The sequence below is a fragment of the Arvicanthis niloticus genome, chromosome 23 (assembly GCF_011762505.2).
Source record: "Arvicanthis niloticus isolate mArvNil1 chromosome 23, mArvNil1.pat.X, whole genome shotgun sequence".
Classification (NCBI taxonomy): domain Eukaryota; kingdom Metazoa; phylum Chordata; class Mammalia; order Rodentia; family Muridae; genus Arvicanthis; species Arvicanthis niloticus.
The window spans coordinates 16199926-16221117 of NC_133430.1; the positions used below are offsets into that span (position 1 = coordinate 16199926).

The window sequence follows — 21192 nt, forward strand, 5'->3', positions numbered from 1 at the left end:
CCTTTTTCTAATGTGCATGTGCATAGGCAGGGCTCGTTCATCGCCTGTCTTGAAGGCACTGGGAGGCACCGTTTTCTTCCTCACCCAGGTCACCCTGTGGTGTGCCCAGAGAATACCTCCTACTCTCATCCTGCCTTAGTTCTGTAGGGAGTCCAAGCCCTGCTTACCTGGGTTGCCAAGAGCCATGGAGTCGTAGATGAGCTTGCAGGTCTTCAACAAGATGGAGATTTTCTTCCCTGGTGAATAGGCCTTGTGCATGCTGGTCAGCTTCTGCAGGATCTTCTCCATGACAGCCACCTCGGGCACACTGGTGGTCACGCCCAGGTCGGTGGTGGTGGTGGCCAGGATCACCAGCTGGTTCTCCTTGAGCTGCTGCAGTGAGCCATCCCGGCTGTGGATCTCCAGCAGGCTGGAGTTGATGGCCTCCTTCAGGGGCTTCAAGACACACTTGTACAAGGCTGACTCCACAATGGCCTCTATCAGGGTAAGAGCACAAAAGTAAGAGGAGCAGCTACAGGAGCCCTCCCACCAGGCCCTTCTGCCTGGCAGGCATAGCCCTTCCATCCCTGGTTTCTACTTAGCCTCGATTTGCAAGCCACTCTGCAGATGCACTGGCACCAGAACCTCTGATACCTAATATCTTGGTCTCTCCAATGCAGTGTTCTTTCCAGGGCTGGGAACAGAGCCTGTCTATAAGCACACATTTCAGAAGGCACTGGACAGACTGTAGTTATGCCGTATACAATCTAAGCAGTTGTGTCTTAAGGGTGGAATTAATTTTAATGCCTGTTGCACTTCTCCAGTCCGGGTGATTTGCTTGCATCGTCACTGATACATGCTTTCCTTGCCCGCACTGCTCCTTCAGCCTGGCAGGCCTGCCTTTGCTCCTGGACTTTTGCATCTCACGCTCTCCTTGCTGCACAGCTATTCACTCACACAGCTTCCCCGCTATCCGACTATTACCAGAATCAAGCCGCAGTCCTACTCAAACTGTGGGATGGGAGCGAAGGAGCTTAGATAATCATCATAACTCTGTAACATGGATGCCATGATACCCTTCTAACAATAGACAAGTTGGGCTCTGATGGGGCCCATGGAGGCTAAGCAAGGCTTTGACTCGTGCGTGGCTGCTGCTCTGGGTGACAGGCGGGAACATTCTCTGAAGAGCCTCATCCCTTGACTATTAACCCAACAGGAGGAAGTCTGGTCTCTCCAAGGGAGGCTGGGCAGCTCTTCTCTCTCATAAAGGTCTGGCTAGAAGCTAGTCTTGTACCTCCTTCTGCTCCTTCACCAGGAGAGCACAAATTGCCTATCTCTTACCAAACTGTGTGGAGAGTCTGTTCTGGCAGCAGGCTACCCAGGGACAGCTGTCATCCCACTGTTTCTGACACGTCTAGTACAGACTTCCTTTGCTTTGCCCAGGATCATTTATACTGGTGTGACAGTTCATATCTAGTGTCAACCTCATCGGATCTAGAAACGCTTTGGAGACAATCTGTGGGCATGTCTGGAAGGTAATTTCAAGATTAGGTTAACACAGGTGGAAGACCCACCCTAAATGTGGGCAGCTTGATTCCATTCTGGGCTTGAGTCCTAGAATGAACAAGGAGAAAAGGAGCCGAACACCGGCATTTATTGCTGCTTTCTGACTGAATGCAGCATGACAGCTGCCTTGCTCCCACAGCCATTGCCTTCCCCACTACAGCTGACTGTATCCTCAAACTTGAAACAAAATAAATACCTGACCATTTTGTCAGGTATTTTGTTACAGCAGCAGACTGGTAACTAATACAACTGGCCCTGCCTGAGTCATTACTGGATAGCTCTGGATCACCATCCCTCTTCCTAACTGTCCTCACTCTCCTCATGCCCTCTGGGATCCATTCCCTCTAGGCCAAATGCTCAAGCCTGAGGTTCACAGCCTGGCATGAGAGGCCACATCCTTCTCCTGCCTCATCTCCCACCTCTCTGCCTGTCTCTGTGGTGTCACCACTGCCTGGAAGAAAACGCACCGTCCAACTTGTGCTTAGGCTATGGGTCTTCTCTTCCTCTGTTCAGGCACACATGGCTGACCATAGCTTCTTCTGGGCTGCGCTGAGATGTCCATGTCTTCTATGCCCTCTCACAGGCTCCTGTTCTGCATACTGCCTGAGATCTCCCCTGGCCACAATCTACTTGTCTCATGGCTGTTTGTGTGTTGCTGGGTTGTGTGGTTCCAGATCTGTGTTCAGCCCTCATTTTCCCCAGACTATACTCAGCCTCAGCAGCTTCCATCCATCCCCTCCTGTATGGCCAATGACGTAGGAGGCCATCTTTCTGATACAGAACCCTTGGCTTCTCCTGGTCTGGGCCTTCAGACTTTTAGCTATGGCCTCCCAGGAATGCTTATACTGTTCTTTAGCTATTCTGAGCCATATGAGGCTAGCTTTGTCTTCGCCCACTTCCATGGACTAGATCTGTGCCCAGTTTTTCATTGCACTGCCTCCTACTTGCTTCCAGTGCCTCTTGTCATGACTGTCACTCTGCCTGCCTCTAGTCTCTCTGCTCCTACTCAGCTCAAGGACCGGAACAGTGCCGGACGCACGTGAGGCCCTGGCATTCCTGCCTTGAACCTGTCACAGAAGGTCCCTTGCAGAAATGCTAAATCTCAGGGGTTGTGATGCTGTGACCTACCTCTTCCTAGGCCTCCAAACCTCACTTCCTGCCTACTTTACACTTATGTCATCTTCCTTTATGGCTCCCTTGCAGATTACCTGTCATTTGTCAGAATAAGGGCTTCCTGAGGACAGGAGGGACATATGATTAGTTAGCTTGCTGCCATATTGTTTTTTTCCCAGTACAACAGGTGGAGGCATAGTACTTTTTTTTTTTTTTTTTTTTTTTTTTTTTGGTTTTTCGAGACAGGGTTTCTCTGTATAGCCCTGGCTGTCCTGGAACTCACTCTATAGACCAGGCTAACCCCGAACTCAGAAATCCGCCTGCCTCTGCCTCCCAAGTGCTGGGATTAAAAAGTGTGCGCCACCACCGCCTGGCTGAGGCACAGTACTCTTGACTACTTATATAACTAATTTCCTCCCCCAGAGAAGCTCTGTAGGGTCATGCTTGGGTCTCTGGTAACTGTTAGTGGAAAAAGTCAGGTTTGTGTGGGTGGCCTTCGCATGCACCACCCTGAGCATCCTGCCCAGGTGAACCCTCCATCCCTGGTGGGGGTACAGACACAGCTATAGCCTCCTGAAGAGGCAACTGCCAGCCTTAAACCTCAACACACCACCACTGCCTTTCTATAGGACCCTAATACAGTGGCCTGGCAACTGTATCAGTTGCCATCCATCCAAGCTCATTTCCTGCAGGGAAGGTGACACTTGATACCAAGGATCTCTCACTATGAGCCATCATTCTGTTGTGTCTCAAAGCATCCTTTTTGAGTCCAGAACTGGTGTTCGTAATTACTGGGGGAAGAAGGAGGAGAAAGAGAAGGAAGAAGAGGAGGAGGAGAAGGAGGAGGAGGAGGAGGAGGAAGAAGAAGAGGAGGAGGAAGAGAAGGAAGAGGAGGAGGAGGAGGAAAGGCTCAGGACCACAAGGAGGTGGTGCTCAGAGAGAATATTTATCAGGTAATAACAAAATCTCTCAATACGCTTTTTGTTTTGTTTTGCTTTTTGAGACAAAGTGGCCCATGCTGCCCTCCAGCTCACTACGTAGCTGTGAATGGCCTTGATCCCCCTGCCTCCACTTTTCAAGTGCTGGGACTACAGGTAGGTGCTAGGATGCCCAGCTATAGCACTGTGGTCTGCCTGAGTCTTTTCATTGTTTATACAGACGTTTGTGTAGGTGGCTGCGGAGAAAAATAACCTGTCATCATGGAGGTTTGCGGCTGGCAGGGGAGAGGAGGGCTGCTGGGCTGTTTGCCAGGAGTCAGGAAAGTTGGCTGCCTGGAGTTGGCTAGAAGTGGTGCCTGAGAGAGGGAATTTGGGCCCAGGAGATCTGTGGGACAGTCAGGGAGGAAGAAGAAAGAGGACGTGGGGCAAAGGGGCTCCAGAGGCTGTTCTGTGTCCAGGGGTGCCTGAGTGTATTTATGCACCGCTCTCCTTCCCGCCCTCCCAGCTGCCACTGACCGAGTTCCTCCTCCGAGTGCAGGGTGGGCTCCACCAAGGCTTTGAGTTCGGTGCTCTGTAGCAGGTAGCTCTTGAGCTGGGTCATCATGGTGCGGATCTCCTGCAGCATCTCAGTGCTCGATGTCTGGCGGGCCATCATCTCCAGGCTGTACACCTTGTAGTCCTGCACTAGGCTGCCAAAGTAGGAGCCCTTGTCCTGTGCCAGCTCCACCACCTTCTTATACAGCTTGCGGTCGCTGGAGAGGAAGGCATGGAAGACGCTGGTGAAGCTAACAAAGCTGAGGCGGTGGCGGGCCTTGTCTAGGATCATTGAGGGCTTCTTCTTCACGTTGGGGCTACTGAACTCCAGCTCCTCTTCCGCACTGCTGGTTGAATAGGAGTCCTGGTCAGCCGCTGAGGCAGGCACCCCCAGGCCGTCTGAGAGTGAGGCCATGGAACCCTTGAACTCTGGAGAACTATGGGAACAGGCACTGGTCTGGACTTGGAGGTGCTGCATCTCAGCTTGCCGGGCAGGACTCGAGCCTTCCCAAGGTGCACCAGGCGCCGGTTTCTCAGAGGATACCTCCTGTATGGGGCTCTCCAAGGGCCTGAGAAGGGCTGAGGCCAGCTGCCGGGAGACCCGCTTCTTCCTGGGGGGTGGGACTGGGGGTTGTTTGGCCTTCCCAGGAGGCGCTGGTGTGCTGTCAGCATGGCTGGCTTTGGCCTCTGTGTCCTGGCCTTGCTCAGTGGTCCTTGGAGGCCTGTCCCCAATGTTACTTACGGTGCTCTGGGGAGGAAGGTTGAGTGAGGCTGTCCTAGAAACGCCTGAGTGGTCCCTGTCTGTCGAAGCCCCCACATTCTGGCTTTCCAGAGATAACCTCTCAGAAATGCGCCTCCTGGGAGGAGCTGCTGGAAGAGTCTTCTTCAGGGGTAGCGGAGGGGGAGGGGCTTGGTGCACGGGGCTGGGAGTTGTCCCAGGCTTCATCTCTTCCTCTCCAAAGGGGCCCAGGCCTACAGCTGGACGTGGGAGACTCTCGCAGGCTGTCATGGGTGGTTGGTTTGAGTGGCCAGGGGGGCCCGGTGCATGGGGTGCAAGGTGAGAGGTGGGCGTTAGGGGGGAGTTGGGCAAAGGACCAGCAGGCAGTACAGGAGGCGCAGGAGGCCGGGCAGGGCCAGTAGGAGGAACAGTGGGTACCGGGGGTGGAGGTGGGGGACGACGTGGGGAACCCTTAGAGGTGGGTGAGGTAGCATCCGGGGTGGCAGGCGCAGGACGTGGAGGACAGCCAGTAGGTAGTGGAGGTGGATCAACCGGTAGGACGCAGTCCTCGATGAAAATAGGATTCACAAACCACAGGCGGTCATTTCCCACTGAAAGCTCGATTTCACAGGAACAATTTGCGTAATGGGTTGTAGGCCTGAGGCTGGAGGATGTAGGGCTCCCAGGGGCTGGGCTTCTGAGTAACTCTGCAGGGCCTCTTGAAGAGTTCAGCGAGGAGTCCCAGAAACCTGAGGAAAACAGAACAGAGACAGTTAGCCCTGCTTCTCCTTCTAGCAGTGGGGGAAGGGTCCTTGCTTTTGCGTAAGGTTGTTTTCCCTTCTTGGACTTTTAAACTTCTCCCACCACTTCCTGCCAGGAGGGGAAGTCCCCTGTGTACCGGCCTGCAGAGGGTGGAGGAGAGCTGGGAGGAGACATGAGAGGCCCAGCTTCAGTTCTGTGCCCATGCCTTGGAGAATACCTGTGGTAGAGGGCAAAGCGTCGGGGTTTCTGCAGCTATTCAGCTGGGTACCCCGGGAAGACTGGATCTTAGGTTTAGCTGTCTCCCCAATGGGTGTCTCAACAGTAACATCACAGGGTGCTGGGAGGGAACCCTATAATAAAAGGGGAGGGACTAGAATTTACTATGGCCATTGCAGCTGGCATGCACAAGAAAAGGGAACCAGAGATTTCTGGGTGGTAGAGCTGGACCTGTATCTGCCCACTGCAGACTGTTGTGACTTGAGAAGGACTTGACACTGAGGAGCGAGGCTAGTGGACAGGTGAGGACACAGCTCTTACCTTTGAGCAAGCTCTGCCCTGCTTGGTATCTATCAACCAGTCTTCATAGCCTTATCTGTGATGGAAGCCACCTGGCAAGGCCTGACCTGAGAGATCTTAGCTTCTGGGTACCATATCCCAGCAAACTCAGGGATGTTCGTGGCCTTCCAAAAGATACAGGGCTATATGACTCTGGAGGAAAGGCCACCAGCTCATGAGAGTGGTTCCATATGGAGAGAAACACAGGACCCAGGTCCTGCTCAGTGTGACCATTTTAAGGGAATCCTTAAATCCCAGGCTGCGGTGGATTCCCGGGAGAATGGTGGACTCTTTCTCCCATGGTTTCTCAGTAAGACTCCTATGCAGAGGAGTGCCAAATGTGACACCAGGAGCCAACAGTCATGGTTTGTGCAGGAGACCCGCATGGGCTGCAGTTGTACTGGGACCATCTTGATGACCTCTGGTCACAGGCCTTGTCCCCACTTTACAGACAAAAGCAAGTGACTCAGGGAAAAATGTATTCATCTGAGGTCACAGGGTGCTGGGGGTTGAACAGGTCAGAGTAGCCCCTTAGTGTGCAGGCTCCTTTGAAGGAACTTGCCCCACTTCCTGCTTCGGTTGCTTTGCCTGCCAGCATGTGGCTGGTGGTCTTACACCATGTTGTGAGAACTCAGCAAGCCCCTTTGCTTTTTCTTTGTGGTACTGGGGATTGAACCCAGGGCCTCCCATTTGCTAGGCAAATGCTCTACCATGGAGATATCTCCCCCTTTAAAAGAACATTTTCAAAATTTGATGCAGAGTCTCACTAAGTTGCCCAGGCTGTCCTTGAACACTCAATCTTCCTGCCTCAGCTTCCAGAGCCACTGGGGTTTACAGATCTGTACCATCAGACATGGCCACCACAGACAGGCTCTTGATAGTGAACTGAAAGATGTCCCAGGATGGCAGGGGCATGCAGTGCCAAGTGTCAGCCAGTTTTAATGATGGCAGGCTCAGTGACATGGGCCTTGGCCACCTTGGTGGCCTGAGGTTGTATGCCCATCAATATGAGCAGGGTACAAACCCAGGCTAGAAAGCAAGCCGTGGCCTAGTCAGAGCGCCTCTCATGGAAGGGAACGTGGTACTCACTGTGGGGCCCTTCTCTAGACAGACTCTACTGCACCTGGCAGCCAGGCCAGGAGACCCAGCTGTCACCACAATACCAAGATGGTGACCTTTCGTGTGCCTTTTTTAACAATATGCAAACATCACAGCCACAGGGTAGGACGGATCATGTTAGGGCTTCCCATGGTCTGAGGACCACTCTTCATGAAGGCTGGGTTGTAGCTTTGCCCTCCAAGGAAACATCTGACCCCTGAGCGACCAACTGATCACAGATGGTTTCACTGTGTAAAATAAGCATTCGGAACACTGTACCCATGTCTATGCAAGCCCAGTACAGTGATCCAGTCCCCTTGAAGTCTTCCCAGTGAGGGCAGCCAGGCAGCTGGGATTACAGTCCTGATGATCGAGCAGTATTCCCAGTAAGCTGAGCTCAGCTCCTTCTGTGCTTACATCACGGTCCCTTAAGACATGTGGTTGATGGACAAAGTCATGGGGTAGCAGATGTCCAGAACTTCCCATCAATGCTTGAGCATGATCTCACTCAAGGCCTATGAGATCTGCTCCCACATATCTTTTCTAGAATTATCTACCGAGCCTTCATCTGCCATTTCACTTCTTTCCTGGACATGACATGTGCTGCTCTGTCCTTGGATCTTGGCTGATGCAGTTCTCTCTGCTTAGAATTCTTTTCCTCCCCCACTTGCTAGGTTCTTCTCATCTTCAAAGACTAGAAGGTCACGTTTGGAGTAAATTTCCTGATGTGTGCAGGATGCCTGTGTCTCTTAGTCCTACTGTGTATTCCGACTGCAGGGACCACCATCGGGGGCTGCCATTCTATGCTTCTGCCTGAGTGCTCTACCACACTCTGGGCTTCAGAAGGCAGCACTGATGCTCCTCCCATTTGAGCATCTCTGAGATGATGCTCCAATGAGCAGAGGGGCCAGGCATGAGCACCCAACACTAGGGAGTGAACCAGCTTAGTCAGAGTGGTCCCCATCTAGGGGAGGAACACACACTGGCAAGGCTAGCAGGCTAGGTGGAAGCATCTGGATGCTCATCCTCATGAGAATGAGGAGATGAGACACTGAGAGAAGGAGGGGGAAAGGAGGGTGTGGAAGAGCTCCAGATGGGGAAGGACTGACAGGCAGCTCATCACAGGTCTAGACCTGGTCCCTAGTCGGCACAGAATAGAACATAGCTCCACATTTTGATAGCATCTCACAAGTATGGAACAGGCATGGGGCTCAGGGAACAGGTCCAGAGCTCAGAATATTGCTTGCCTGCCTCCAGGATAGGAATGATGGATTCACAGGGCACAGGCTTCTAAGGCAATGCTACTTCCAGGGGAGGATGTTGCTGGGCGCTGGAGAAGCCACATCTCAGGGCAGAGGCTATAGCAGGGAAGCACTGAGGCAATTCAGAGCTTTACTCTCAAAACAAAACAAAAATTAAGGAAGTTGGAAAGTTTCTCTGCAGCTTGCAGAGAGTCAAGGCCAGAGAAGCAGAACATTGTGTCATGCAGTCCCAGCAGTTGGCAGAGCTGTGGGCACTATGGCCTGGAGGCACCAGGCCAAGCCTTGGCTCAGCCACTCAAGTTCCAGTAAGGAAGGGCCTGTCCCTTTGACTGAGGGAACTATTTTGCTGGTGCCAAGGCTTTCTGAACCAGGGCATCGGGTACCTCTTGCCAGCTTCTATCCCTGCAATGCCTGGAGAACCTGGAATGTGCCAGGCTCTAGCTGTGGTACCTGAAGGCAAAGTAAGGATTCATGAGCCATGGAAATGGTTGGGAAACCCAGGGAACTCAGGGAAGACAGACCTTTGTAGCATCCAGAGGTGGGTTGTTGGACTTTCATTCAAAGTGTTTTGTTTGGTGTGTATGTGGGCACACGTAGGTACATACATGTGTGTGCATGTGGATCTGGAGGACAACCTCGATTTTTGTTCCCTGAGCACTATCCATCTTGCTTTTTGAGCCTGTTTCTCATTGGTCTAGAACTCACCAAATAGCTAGTTTGGCTGACCAGGAACCGACCTGCTTTTATCTCCTCAGTGGTGGGGTTACAACTGCAGACCTGACTTTTTAATGTGGGTTTTAGGGCTCAGATCAGATCTCTATGCTTGCATGCAAGCACTTTATCAATTGAACTATATCCCCAGTCCCCCAGTCTTAAGAGGCAACAAATCTCAAGAATTAACTAATTAGGAAGTATTCTCATTGTGTGCTATAAAGGAAAAAAACAAAGTACATGCAAATCTGGGAGACGTACACAGTGCACGGCTTCCTTAGCTTTGAAACATTAAGTATCTATGTGCCTCAGGCATGTTTGAGAGGCACTACACAGAATCCTCTTCCCTCTGCACTGAGAATCAGTTGCAGTGCAGTCTCAGTGCTGGATTCAACTCTGTGTTAGTTTTCTGGAACCTGCTAGCTAAGGCTCCTGTTCTCAGGACAACATCCTTTATACCCTGCACTGCTGAATGCTGGCATTTCCAAGTCTAAGCTTGGCTATTCTTGTGTTGACTCATGAACAAACACTCGAGAGCCATCCCATGGCGCTTAGCCTGAAAGCAAAAAAAAAAAAAAAAAAAAAAAAAAAAAAAGCTTTGCTTTGGTGACATCATCCCTGTCCAAACAGCAGGGCTTAGTCTACTCACTAAAGCCAAACCCAAACCAAGTACAATAAAATACAATCACTGGCACAGAAGAAGGAAATACGCCTCAAAAAACTAAGAATAATTATGAGACCACTGGGCGCACTGAAAACCTAGTAAATCTATTGTTGACTAGATACTTGACTCTGGGTATGAGAAAAACAACTGAAAGTCACACATATGTTCACACAAAACAACAGTGAAAGGCAAAATGCAGAACTGTATTTTTGCAGCAGAGGAGGGATTATGCATGATTTTCCAGCCTTGGCTTTTTCTGGTCTTGTCAGTTAAAGAGAAACCCACACCATGCTGGGATTTCATAAAAAGAGAAAGATGCCATAAAAAGAAGTGCTCAGAGGTTACAATGCAAAGGGAGGGCTTGGTGCTTTCCCTTCTCAACATCAAATCCATTGGAGCCAGAGCAAGGGGGAGGAGGGAGCTGAAGAGGGGGAAGCAGTGAACAAGGCTGAAAGGATCAGACAGCAGTGGGTGCTAACAAAGAGCACAGAGGTCCCACTTAGAAAGCCAAAGTGTGAATCCAGCTCCAATCACATCTACTTACCGGAAGCCATAGAGTCTACCTTCCTCTACCATCTCAACTAGAACATCATTCACGTAATTCATCTATTTTAAAAGTTCCCTGATGGCTTTAATATATCCATAGCTGCACAACTGTCATTGTGATAGATTTTAAGGCATTTTATGACTACCTCCCTACCCTCCCAAGGCAGTCCATGCCCGTTATAGTCACCCCCTGCACCTCCAATATTAATGGTTTGAATGTGAACTATCCCTTACAGGCTCATGGGTTTGAACACTTGGTCCCAGCTGGTGATCCTGGTCAGGTTACTGTGTTACTTTTAGGAGCTGGAGCCTTGGTGGAGGAAGTGGGTCATGGCAGGTGAGTCTGGAGTTTTATAGCTTGGTCCTGTTTCTAGCCCTCTCTTGCTTCCTGGTGGAGATGTGTAAGACTTCCTATTTCAACATTCCCATTGCCATAAACTCTTGCCATGATACATTGTGTCTCCTTAAACCAGGGGCCCAAACAGGCTTCTTCCTTCATTTGCTTCTGTTCCCTATTTTATCACAGGAATAAGAAAAATGATTGACACACCACTAACTGCTTTCTGTGTCTATGGATTTGCTTCCTCTGAACACATCTACAACCGAGTCTCACAGGTGCTTCTGCGAGGCTGGCTTTTTTCACTAAGCATTGTTTCCATTCGTGTGGTACCATGAGCCATTGCTTCATTTCTATTTATAGTTGAGAAAACTCTTTAGGTTCCTTGACTCCCATGGGTTCATTTATCAAATGGGTTTCTCCTCCTTTTCTTTTTCCTCCCCTTCCTCTTCCTTCTTTCAGTACAAAAAATGGAATAATGAACTTGTCTCCTATGTTGCTTTTGGGTCTCCTGGAAACATTGACTGGACCAAGGAAACACTTGGCCTCAAGACCTCCCCCAACTCAAAGCTGGCTAGTGACTATCACAATGGTAGGGTGGAGGTGGGGCTAGAGGCTGAACCTGGTGGCTCAGAGGACTCAGACACAGGGCTCTGAGCGGCTTGCGGAACACAGAAGGCAAGAGTACAGAGAAGAGGCTGTTGCTCACAAAGCCGGATGGCCCTCCCCTCCACTTCTCAGAATTCTCCATGCAAGTTTGAGGAGGTTTCAGCATTCTGCTGTAACAGGTGTGTCCAGTCCTTGAAACAACAGGCCGGATGAGTCTGAGGACAACTGTGAATGCAACCCAACACAGAATCAAGTTACTTAAAACTTCATGAGAGTTTTCTTTCTTTCTTTTTTTTTCTTTTTGTAATTTGACTGCGTGGTCCTTATGGGTGAACTTCCTCTCGGACAGCCTCTTGTTGCAATGTCAGAAGGCTGGACACGCCTGGTAGAAGAGTCACTCAATGTTCTTAGCACAGTGTTTAGGTGCCTGGGTGCTTGACAGGTAGCCTCTGCAGTTATCATCAGAAAGGCTGGCAAAGCTGCAGCTTGCATGTGCCAGGGCCAGGTGTCTGGCAGTTTCAGGTTTTCATCTGTACAGGAGATGAACTGGAAAGCCAACCTTTCCTTGGCTCTGGGGAAAAGTCCATCTGTTGAGCCTGGCTCTGTGTCTTCAGCAGATCAGAACCTTTCAGGTGGTTCGTCAGGAGAAGTCTATTTGGTTTTTAAATGTCCCATTATCAAAGAAGCCATTGCTAACAGGCCAGTCTGTGCCATTCCTGGCTTCCTGTGAGGTGACTTTCATCTCCAGTTCATTCCATGCCTGAGGTGACATTTTCTTGAGGTGTGTGTGGGGAGGTGGGGAGGGGAGGGATTCTGTTCCAGCCAGGAATTCAGTTCTCCTAAGCAGAGTGGCTTGTTTCCATTCAGCAAGTGCTCCCAGGTTGTTCCAGCAGGAGGAACCTACACGGAGCTTTGGATGTCAGCCCCAGGGACGCCTGCCTGAGTCCCAAGAACAGGGCCAATGGGTATATGCAAAGTTCAATGCTTGCTCGCATTACTTGGTAAACCAGTAGAGCAGGGCCTGTTAAATTAAGGGGCAATGTAGAGTAGATACAAATTCTTCTCTTACACTGCTGTCCCCAGACCCCTCTGGGAGGAGGACAGAAGTCTGGCCTGGGAGCTGGTATGCATGTGTCTTCTCTGGTCTGTCCCCGACTTCCTCTGTGATCTGGCTCTTCAGTCTTGGCTAATTTTCCTCTGTTCAGGCAACATTGGTGTCTATTTTGCCCAGTGTTTTTGGTGCTGTGATCAGTTGCAGACAGTGTTCAGTGAAGAGCTGCTGTACCTTAATGAAGATGCTTTGTCTACAGACATGTCCTGGCCCTGGGTGCTGAAGTCCTGGGCCTCTTGCCTACCACTGGTCACAGAGGCTGTTGAAGTTGTTTCTGCCATAAACAACTCTGTATGTCATAGAGAAGTAGGAGAATTCCTGTCCCCAACACACGTTGGCTTAGAGTCTCAGCAGCCTTGAGATTTTGCCTTCCTCAGAGCCAGCATTGGTGAGGGCCAGTCCTAAGTCAGCACTGGCCAAGCCTATGCCTACAGAGACCTCAGTGTGACTAGACACCTAGGAAGAGCCCAGGGAGTTGGGTTTCTAATACAGTTATGTAAAGGAATGGAAGTTGGGGAATGCTCCCAGCCCTACCTTAGAGTTGGTTGGTTGGGCAGGGAGATAGCCAAGGGCATGAGGGCACACTCCAGTTTCCTATCGCATCTGTCCTGGATAGTTTTATGTCAAAATGAAACAAGCTAGAGTTATCAGTGAGGAGGGAGCCTCAACTGAGAAAATGCCTCCATAAAATTGAGCTGTAGGCAAGCCTGTAGGGCATTTTCTTAATTAGTGATCCATGTGGTTGGGTCCAGCTCATTGTGGGTGGAGCCCACCTTTTGGCTGGTTGTCTGGGTTCTATAAGAAAGCAGGCTGGGCAAGCTACATAGAGCAAGCCAGTAAGCAACACACCTCCACGGCCTCTGCAACAACTCGTGTCTCCAGGTTCCTGCCGTGTTTGAGTTCCTGTCCTGACTTCCTTTGATGTAGTGACGATGACAGGTAAGCTACATAAACCCATTCCTCCCAAGTTGCCTTTGGTCGTTGGTGTTTCATCACAGCAATAGTAACCCTGATTTGGACAGCATCCATGATATTTTTCTTTTTGATGAGGGCTGTGACAGGGCCAGGGCTGAGACAAAAGGAGCAGAGATGACATTGGCCAGCCCTCAGAACTGCCTTGGTGTTGGCCTTATTTTTCCCCGGGCTGCCTCTAATGTGATCAGCCTGGTTATGGTTGCTGGCTACACATGGGCCCCTCTGTCTAGAACCCTGAGGATCTTTCTACTCAGTGGCTCAGCATGTCTGGGCCAGGGGGTGTAGACTCCCAAACTAAGGTTCAGGATCCAGCTTGGTGTCACCTAAAGATGTCTTTGCAAAGACTATTGGTATGATGGTTGGTTTTAATATCAACTTGCCACAGGTTAGAATCACCTGAGTAGGGAGCCTCACCTGAGGAATGTCCTGATTGTCTTAATTGGTGTGGAAAGATCCACCCCCAAATGTGGGTGCTGCCTTCTGCTAGTAGCCCAGATGAAATGGCATGGTGGGAGGAAGATGTCTCAGCTTCTGCTTGTCTGGCCTTCCCTTGGGCTCTGTCATGGTTACAGATTCCTGTGCAGCTATGATAACCAGGGTTTCCAGGATTCCATTGTTGAGAGGACCAGTGACTCTCTACAGGACCCCTGGAGGTCTTTGGTGCCAGACTGGGATTGATGACACAGCCAGTCATGTGGGTTGAAGAACTATTGGACTCTTAGCCTCTCCAGTGTAAGACAGCCGCTGTAGGACCACACAGACTGCCAAGGCACTGGGCCTCCAAAACCAAGCAGCACTCAGGTTCTTAGCCTCTCATGTGTGAGACTATTGTTACTATTTCAGTGTAAGCAATGGAATATTTATTCTATTGGTTCCTGTGGTGGTTTGAACAGGAATGGCCCTCATCTGCTCATATATTTGACTGCTTGATCATGAGGGAGTGACGCTGCTTGACAGGGATTAGGAGGCGTGGCCTTGTTGGAGGAGACGTGTGTCACTGGGGTAGGCTTTGAGGTTTCAGAAGCTCAAGCCAGGCCTAGTGTCTCTCTCTACCTGCCGCCTGTGGATCTGGATGTAGAACTCTCAGCTCTGCTCCAGCGCCATATCTTGCCGGCATGATGCCATGCTTCCCTCCATGGGGAAAATAACCTCTGAAACTATGAGTCAGACCCAATTATATGTTAAATGCTCTCCTCTATAAGAGTTGCCACTGTCATGATGTCTCTTCAGAGCATTAGGACACTAAGATGGTTCTGTTCTTCTAGAGAACACTGATTAATGTAGTGAGAGAAATCCCAGTACCCCTTTGCCTCAATACCCACCTACTTTCTGGTTCTACAGGGAGGACTTACCCAGGCCCAGGTTGGAGATGGTCTCAAGTTCGAGGAAGCTGCTAGCTTCGAGGATGGCCTGGGGCAGCTTCAGAGTGAAGGGCAGCAAGTCTCTGTGAAGACAGGAAGGTCACAGGTCAGGTATAGAGGGGGCCAGAGTCCCCCTTCCCAAGCATCCAGATATCCAGACCTGTGGCTCATATTCTGTGACTGCTAGGATTTCCATGTAACCTGGACATTTCTCTGAGGCCAAAGGATAGGTCTGCAGTTGAGGGAGCTGCCAGATCCAGATCTCATGCCATCTTCAGGGACCCGGAATGAGCCCAGGGCACAGAGAAGACCCTCTTGCTTCTCCTCCCTTGTTAAGCCCATACTTCCTTTAAGCATATTTAGTGACCTCTGACCCTTGCCCTCCACATGGAGGCAGCAAGCATGGTGGGGTGCTCTGGTGAGCATTTAGCTAGCTATCACTATCTGCTAGCTGCAGAGAAACTATTGAGGGCACATTCCAGAGATCTCCAGACAGAGGAAAACAGACCAAGAAGAGGAAAGAGTTTTTCTCAGGCACTGTGGTGGGCTACGGGTAGATGGTGCTGGGTCCTGGTCCTCCAGACTCTGGCCCAAGGGCTGCCTCTCCAGCCAGGAGAGCTGGTGAGATTTTATGTTTTATGCTGGCATCCCTCCCTCCCCTTTCCTAGTCTCTTTCCTGTAAACTTGTCTCCCCTCCGTGAAGTCAGAAATTGACCAGAGGACCAAGAGGGCACAGAACAGACAGCAAAGCTCCGGAACAGGAGGTTACCAAGATTAACAACCTGCTCCATTAGTGGCTCCCCAAAGCCCCGCCCACTCTCTTCCTTAGCCAATCATAAGCAAAGAAATCTCATCCATCCACCTGTTATCCTCAAGAAGCCTCCTCTGTTGGCCTGGAGAGCTATTTCCCTCCACCCAGGGCCATCACAGCCTCCCTTTCTGTCTCTCCTTTCCCTGTAACTCTAGGTTGAGGGTGTCTGGATTCCAGGAGGGGTAATGTCTCAAGTCTTGGAAATCCTGTGGTGTGCAGTAAATACCATGGTGATCTATTAATGCCTACTCCCCCCTCCCGTTCCAGAATATCTTTCATGGGGGAAGAAAGCACTATTGATGGGTGACTGTGGCATATTTAGGGGTCTTCAGTAAGGTCTAGGGGCGGCCTTTGGCTTTCTCTGTTAGATAGGGTGGCACTGCATTGTCTTCAGTCATTATCACATGACTGTCCTATGAACCTGGGGCCTTCTGATGTCACCTGCCCATCATCCCTCCACACAAGTCTGGCTCTGCCCCATTCAGGATAGCTCCTCCGGATCATTCTCCCATCTGAGGACCTTCCATCTCACTACCTTTATCCAAATCTCCAGTTTCAAAGGTTGGCAACATTCATCTTCCATTACCTCAGTTTACCTGGGTGACTCTAGATGGTGTGGTTTTGGATGGTACCTGTTCCCAGAAAAGTGCCTATCACAGAGATCAGCTGAGGCCGATCAGCTCTCTCACCCTGCCAGTAACCTAACGCTGTCACTTCACTGACTTCCTTATGATGCTGAGGTGGACCTAGCCACAAACCCCAACACACGGGAGGTAGCCTGGGCCTGCTCCACCTCTCTAGCAAGTGTTTCAAGCCCCTGCCTCAATATACTCACTGCTCTGTACAGAATGCTCCCTGGTCCTAGACATCTGTCCCCTCTGCTTGTACCTGCTAAGATTACACATTCCCTTCAAAGCCACACCATTGACCTCCCTTCCCTCCAGGACCCACTTGTCATTTATTTTATCATCCAGTTCCCCGCCCCCTCCCTCCCGGGTTGAGGGAGGGCAGACACTCTTTCCATCCAGGACGGCACACAGGACTGGGGAGCTGGCTGAGCAATGTCATATAACATTGTTTTTATAGCACAGCAACTACCACAGAGGTAGGCAAGCATTCCAGCTTTATAGCCAGGAACAGGTGGGTTCAGAGAGGTAGAGAGAACTACTCAAGACCACTCAGCTAAGAAAATACCTTTACCCAGGATTACACATCCCTTGCTATTTAACTTGCCTCTGCTTTCCTACCTGGTCCTCATAACTCGCCTGAGATAAGGACAGTTGTCTTTAGTTTTTAAAAAATGTTAGACTTTGGTTGGCTGGCAAGATAGCTCAGCAGATAAGGTGCTTGCAGCCAAGAGTGATGAATTAGATCCGTGGGACCCACCTGGTGGAAGGAGAGAGTTGAATCCCACAAACTATCCTTTGACCTCCATACTTGCACCATGGTCTGTGTACCCAGATAAACAGACAGACAAATAAACGTAATAAAGATGTCAGCCGTTGAGGTAAGGGGTGGAGACTGAGGCACATGATTTACCATTGAGCTACATTTCATCCCTGGGGTCTGTTGTTGTTTTAATGTTGTTTTTAATGTGGCAAAAGGCTGCCTCGGAGTGAGGATGGGAGAGAGTGAGGGAGCCTATAATGGTGGGGACCTTTAAAGGGTATGCGCAGTTGGTGACTTGCTGCTGATGCTGAGTGGATGAGGGTAAGCTGGGGGGTGGGGCACTTGGCTTCTAACATTCCTCCCTTTGTTTTGGGGGTGGTGGTGGCTGGGATTGGGATGTAAAGTGAATCAATCAATCAATCAATCAATCAATCAGTTAATTAATGGAAAAAAAGAAACAAAAACATATTTGCTGCAACAGAGTTAAACATTGCTCAAGGTTTTAAAGCAAAATGTGCCTGTCCTTCCACTGCAAGAACAACGACTTCTTCCCTTTTCTGTGCCTCTGAGAGCTGCCTGGGGAGACTCGTAGGTTCTCTTCTCTGGATGGACATCTACCCTGGTTGCTTCTTTCTTCCATTCGGGCACATAGCTTATGCTTCCCTGGGTTCTGGCCTAGCACTTTCCACAGGCTCTCCTCAAATGCTCTCAAGAAGGTAGGTCCTTTTCTTAGATCTATTTCAGAATTAAGCAACCTGAGGCTGAGAGACCAACTTGTAAAGGCCAGCGTATAAACCTAAATGCAGATTGGGCCTAAGGTCAGATTCTTTTAGTAAAAAAACAAAGACAAAAACTATTTGCGTACTGCCATTGGCTCCAACAACACAGTAGAGACTTTTAGTTCCTGGTGAGTCTGCCCTTGGATAGTTTTTCTTTTGGGTAGATTCCTAGTGAGCATGCCAGACCACAGGATAGAATACACTGTCCCCTTGCCCCATGCTTATTTATACCCATTCACACACCAACAGAGATGGGCCCCAGCTTATGACACTTTTTGTCCTTCCAATCTTAGTACAACAGCTGAGCGGCCCACTCTGGTGAACTTAGTGGTGGCCTCTGTCAGTGACAATGACATGCAAATTGTCCAGTTTGTAGTTTAGTAACTAAAGAAGTCTTAGCACACTGTGAAGGTGGGGAAGGCAGGCAGTCAAAAACAGGCTTAGTCACACCCACGTGTGAAGACCCTGGGCCTTGGAGTAACACCAGGAAAGCCCTGGGATGGAGAGCTAGGGAAGTGGGCATCTGTCTGTGCATCTCCAACGACCAAAACCCAAAAAGGCACTGGACACTTTTGAGGGACTTTACCATGTTTCCAGTGTTGGTATTCTGTGAGCTTCCTTGATCAGAACTTCTGGGAAGAGGCTAAAAAGGTAGGATCCAAGCCCAAGAGTTAACAGCACTGGGCCTAGGAGAACCCATATTAGCGCGTGTGCATGTGTGTAAGCCTGTGTTGGTTAAGGAATTCACTCACAGCCTTAAGAAATTAGACAAGCACCCTACTAATGAACAACACCCTCCACAGCTACAGAATATGGATTTTTAAACAGCTCTCAAGTAGATCTTAATGAACACAGGCTTGGAGGGGGGATCATGTGGGTGGGATTCATAGCTCCCCCTAAAAAAACAAAGGCTATCAAAGAGTGAATTAATTAAACCTATAGACACTCTGTATATATACATGCATAACTATTTCCTTATGAACTGTAAATCCCAGACAGATTTTGAAGATAGGATCTTCAGAGTGGATGTTTTAACAACTAGTCCTCACTTTGAAGAGCCAGCTCACATACCTCTGGGTACCTGTACAGCTCTCTGGAGGCTCCTGTTCCAGTTAGAGCTTTTTACTTTTGTCCAGGGCTATTTAAGAAACACAAAGCAACACACACACACACACACACACACACACACACACACACACACACACAAGCTCAGCAACAGAAGACTTACTCCACCTGCATGGGACATATCCTGGAAGGATTTGTACAGCTTATTTCCTTACATACAAAGTCACTAATTGATTTTCTACACTCCCCGATGAGGGGTTTTCTAATGCCACCACCTGGTTCCCGGTTCCCTAACTCTCTGGACACCAAGCATCTAATTGTTCAGTTTGGTTGCAATGCTAGTTACCTGGAACTGGAAGTCACATTCTGTAGACCTCGGGGCTCAGTGACTCCCAGGGGATCCCCTACTTCCAACGCTAGTCACAAGAGCTGGGCCAGCAGCACTTGGAGCCAATGGTGTGGAGCAGAGCTTCACAAGCAATGTGGTGATAACTATCTTCAGAGGTGGGAGTGACAAGCGAGCCACTCCCTGAGGAGGGGGGTAGCTTAGCCACGGTGTGGGGCATATCTGAGGGAGGACCGGCCCACATAGCTTCTTCCTTCCTCATTCCCGTAACCGCATTTAGTTGAGGTCACTGACTCCACATCAGGGTTGTGTTGAGGATCAGACCCCATGATGCTGGTAGGGGTCTTAGTGGAGCCTGGCATCATGGATATGTTCAAGAAACAATGGGACTATGTATCCTTCTACCCAGGAGGGCAGCCCTAGAGTCTCCCATCTCTGCAGCCATACCTCCTTCCTTCAGTGGCTGCCCCTCCCTTTTGGGTGACATCTCTTCATGACTCTAGATAACTTCAGCAGCCTTGGCTGCTCTTTGCTCTTCTCTTCCTTCAAGCCCACTTCCTGCTGCCGCCATATTACTCTGGCTGGGTCTGTCTAACTATGGGAAACAGCATGGCTCATAGCAGCTGTGAAAGAAGTCCCTGCATCTCCAGGCATAGCTTTGCTTTGTCTTCTTCACTGAGCCACTCCTGAAGTTACCTGGGGCTTTCTAATGGCTGGGCCTTTGCCTATCCTTCTTCCTTGGCCTAGAACTTTCTCTCTATCCTCCTTGGCAGGCCTCCCACATCTTCATAAGGAAGGCTTCCAAACTCCATATGCAGAGGGGAAACAGACTGAAATGAAGCAACATGGCTCACTTCCACTACAGGCCTGATACAATGCCAGGGTTCAAATCCGGCTTCAGAACTTGGCTGTGCCACTTGAGGTCAGTCACACCCCGGCTTCAGTTTTCTCATCGCTAACATCACTAAGAACACATATAATGGTTATGAGGACTACTCTGTACTGGCTACTCTGCTAAGGCCCAATCAGAAATCTTCAGGACAGCCCAGGTACAGGCACTACCAGCTTTGTGATGTGTGGCCATGATAGGGGTTAGAAAGAAGTGAGGGGGCAGCACCCACTTTCCCAGCTCTGCACATTTGTTTCTGGACCTCTGGACACTGTCAAAACTGGAGAGCTTTTACAAGAACTGGGGCCTCCAAAGAGGTGGCTGTTTCTGAATGCTAGCACCTGTGATCTCCGCGTACTGGACCCCTACAAAATATCTGACAGGGACCTCTAGATTTATCAGGCATTAGTGGTGAGAAGCTTGAGATGCTGCTCTGGTGAGGTCTGAATTCTGAGAATGTCTCCATGAGCAGCCACCAGCTCACAGGGCCCTTGTCCAATGGAAAACATTCTTTGTGGTGGGGAAGGCCAGTGGGCATGAGTTTAGTGTGGTGATAGGCACATAGCTCTAACAAAAGTCTAGGATGGACAAACACTCATCAGCATATTTCCTGGAGCATCTTAGAATTTAAATGCTGCGGACTCCATACCTTGGTTAATGTTCCTGACAGAGAGGAGAGGGTGCCAAAAGAGGTCAGGTGATTGTCTGGGAGTCACATAGCTGCAAGGCGATAGGCTGCTAACTCTAGGCCTGGGGCTCTGGTTCCTCAGCATTCAGGCATTGTTGCCTGATAACACCTTCCCCAGAACGTGGTCAGGCCTATCTGTCTCATAATCTCCTTCAGAGAGCCCTGGAGTTCGAAGACAGGAAAACAGCACCAGCTTTGCTAGGGTGAGGAGAAACAGCAGGCAGGGGAGGAAAGGCTAGGAATTGATGGGGGTAAGCTTAGTGACTGTGGTTCCTTATCTCTCTGGACACCAAGTTGATACCAAGAAAACTCTCCTACAGTTCAAGTGGCAGAGATGGACTGAGAGAGCCCATAGGGTCCCAGGCAGTGTACTCTCTTCCTTTCTG

General features: G+C 50.0%; 1 protein-coding gene across 3 annotated transcripts in view; it reads right to left on the reverse strand.

The window, feature by feature from the left end:
* Nucleotides 1-21192, reverse strand: part of Rin3 (Ras and Rab interactor 3) — a 104862-nt gene that overhangs the window by 16023 nt on the left and 67647 nt on the right. For all 3 annotated transcript variants that reach the window (XM_076921356.1, XM_076921355.1, XM_076921357.1), the window contains 3 exons: nucleotides 14831-14922; nucleotides 4113-5597; nucleotides 168-476 (listed from right to left, as the gene is read on the reverse strand). In XM_076921356.1, the coding sequence (XP_076777471.1) occupies nucleotides 168-476; nucleotides 4113-5597; nucleotides 14831-14922 (1886 nt within the window). The remainder of the gene's footprint in view (nucleotides 1-167; nucleotides 477-4112; nucleotides 5598-14830; nucleotides 14923-21192) is intronic.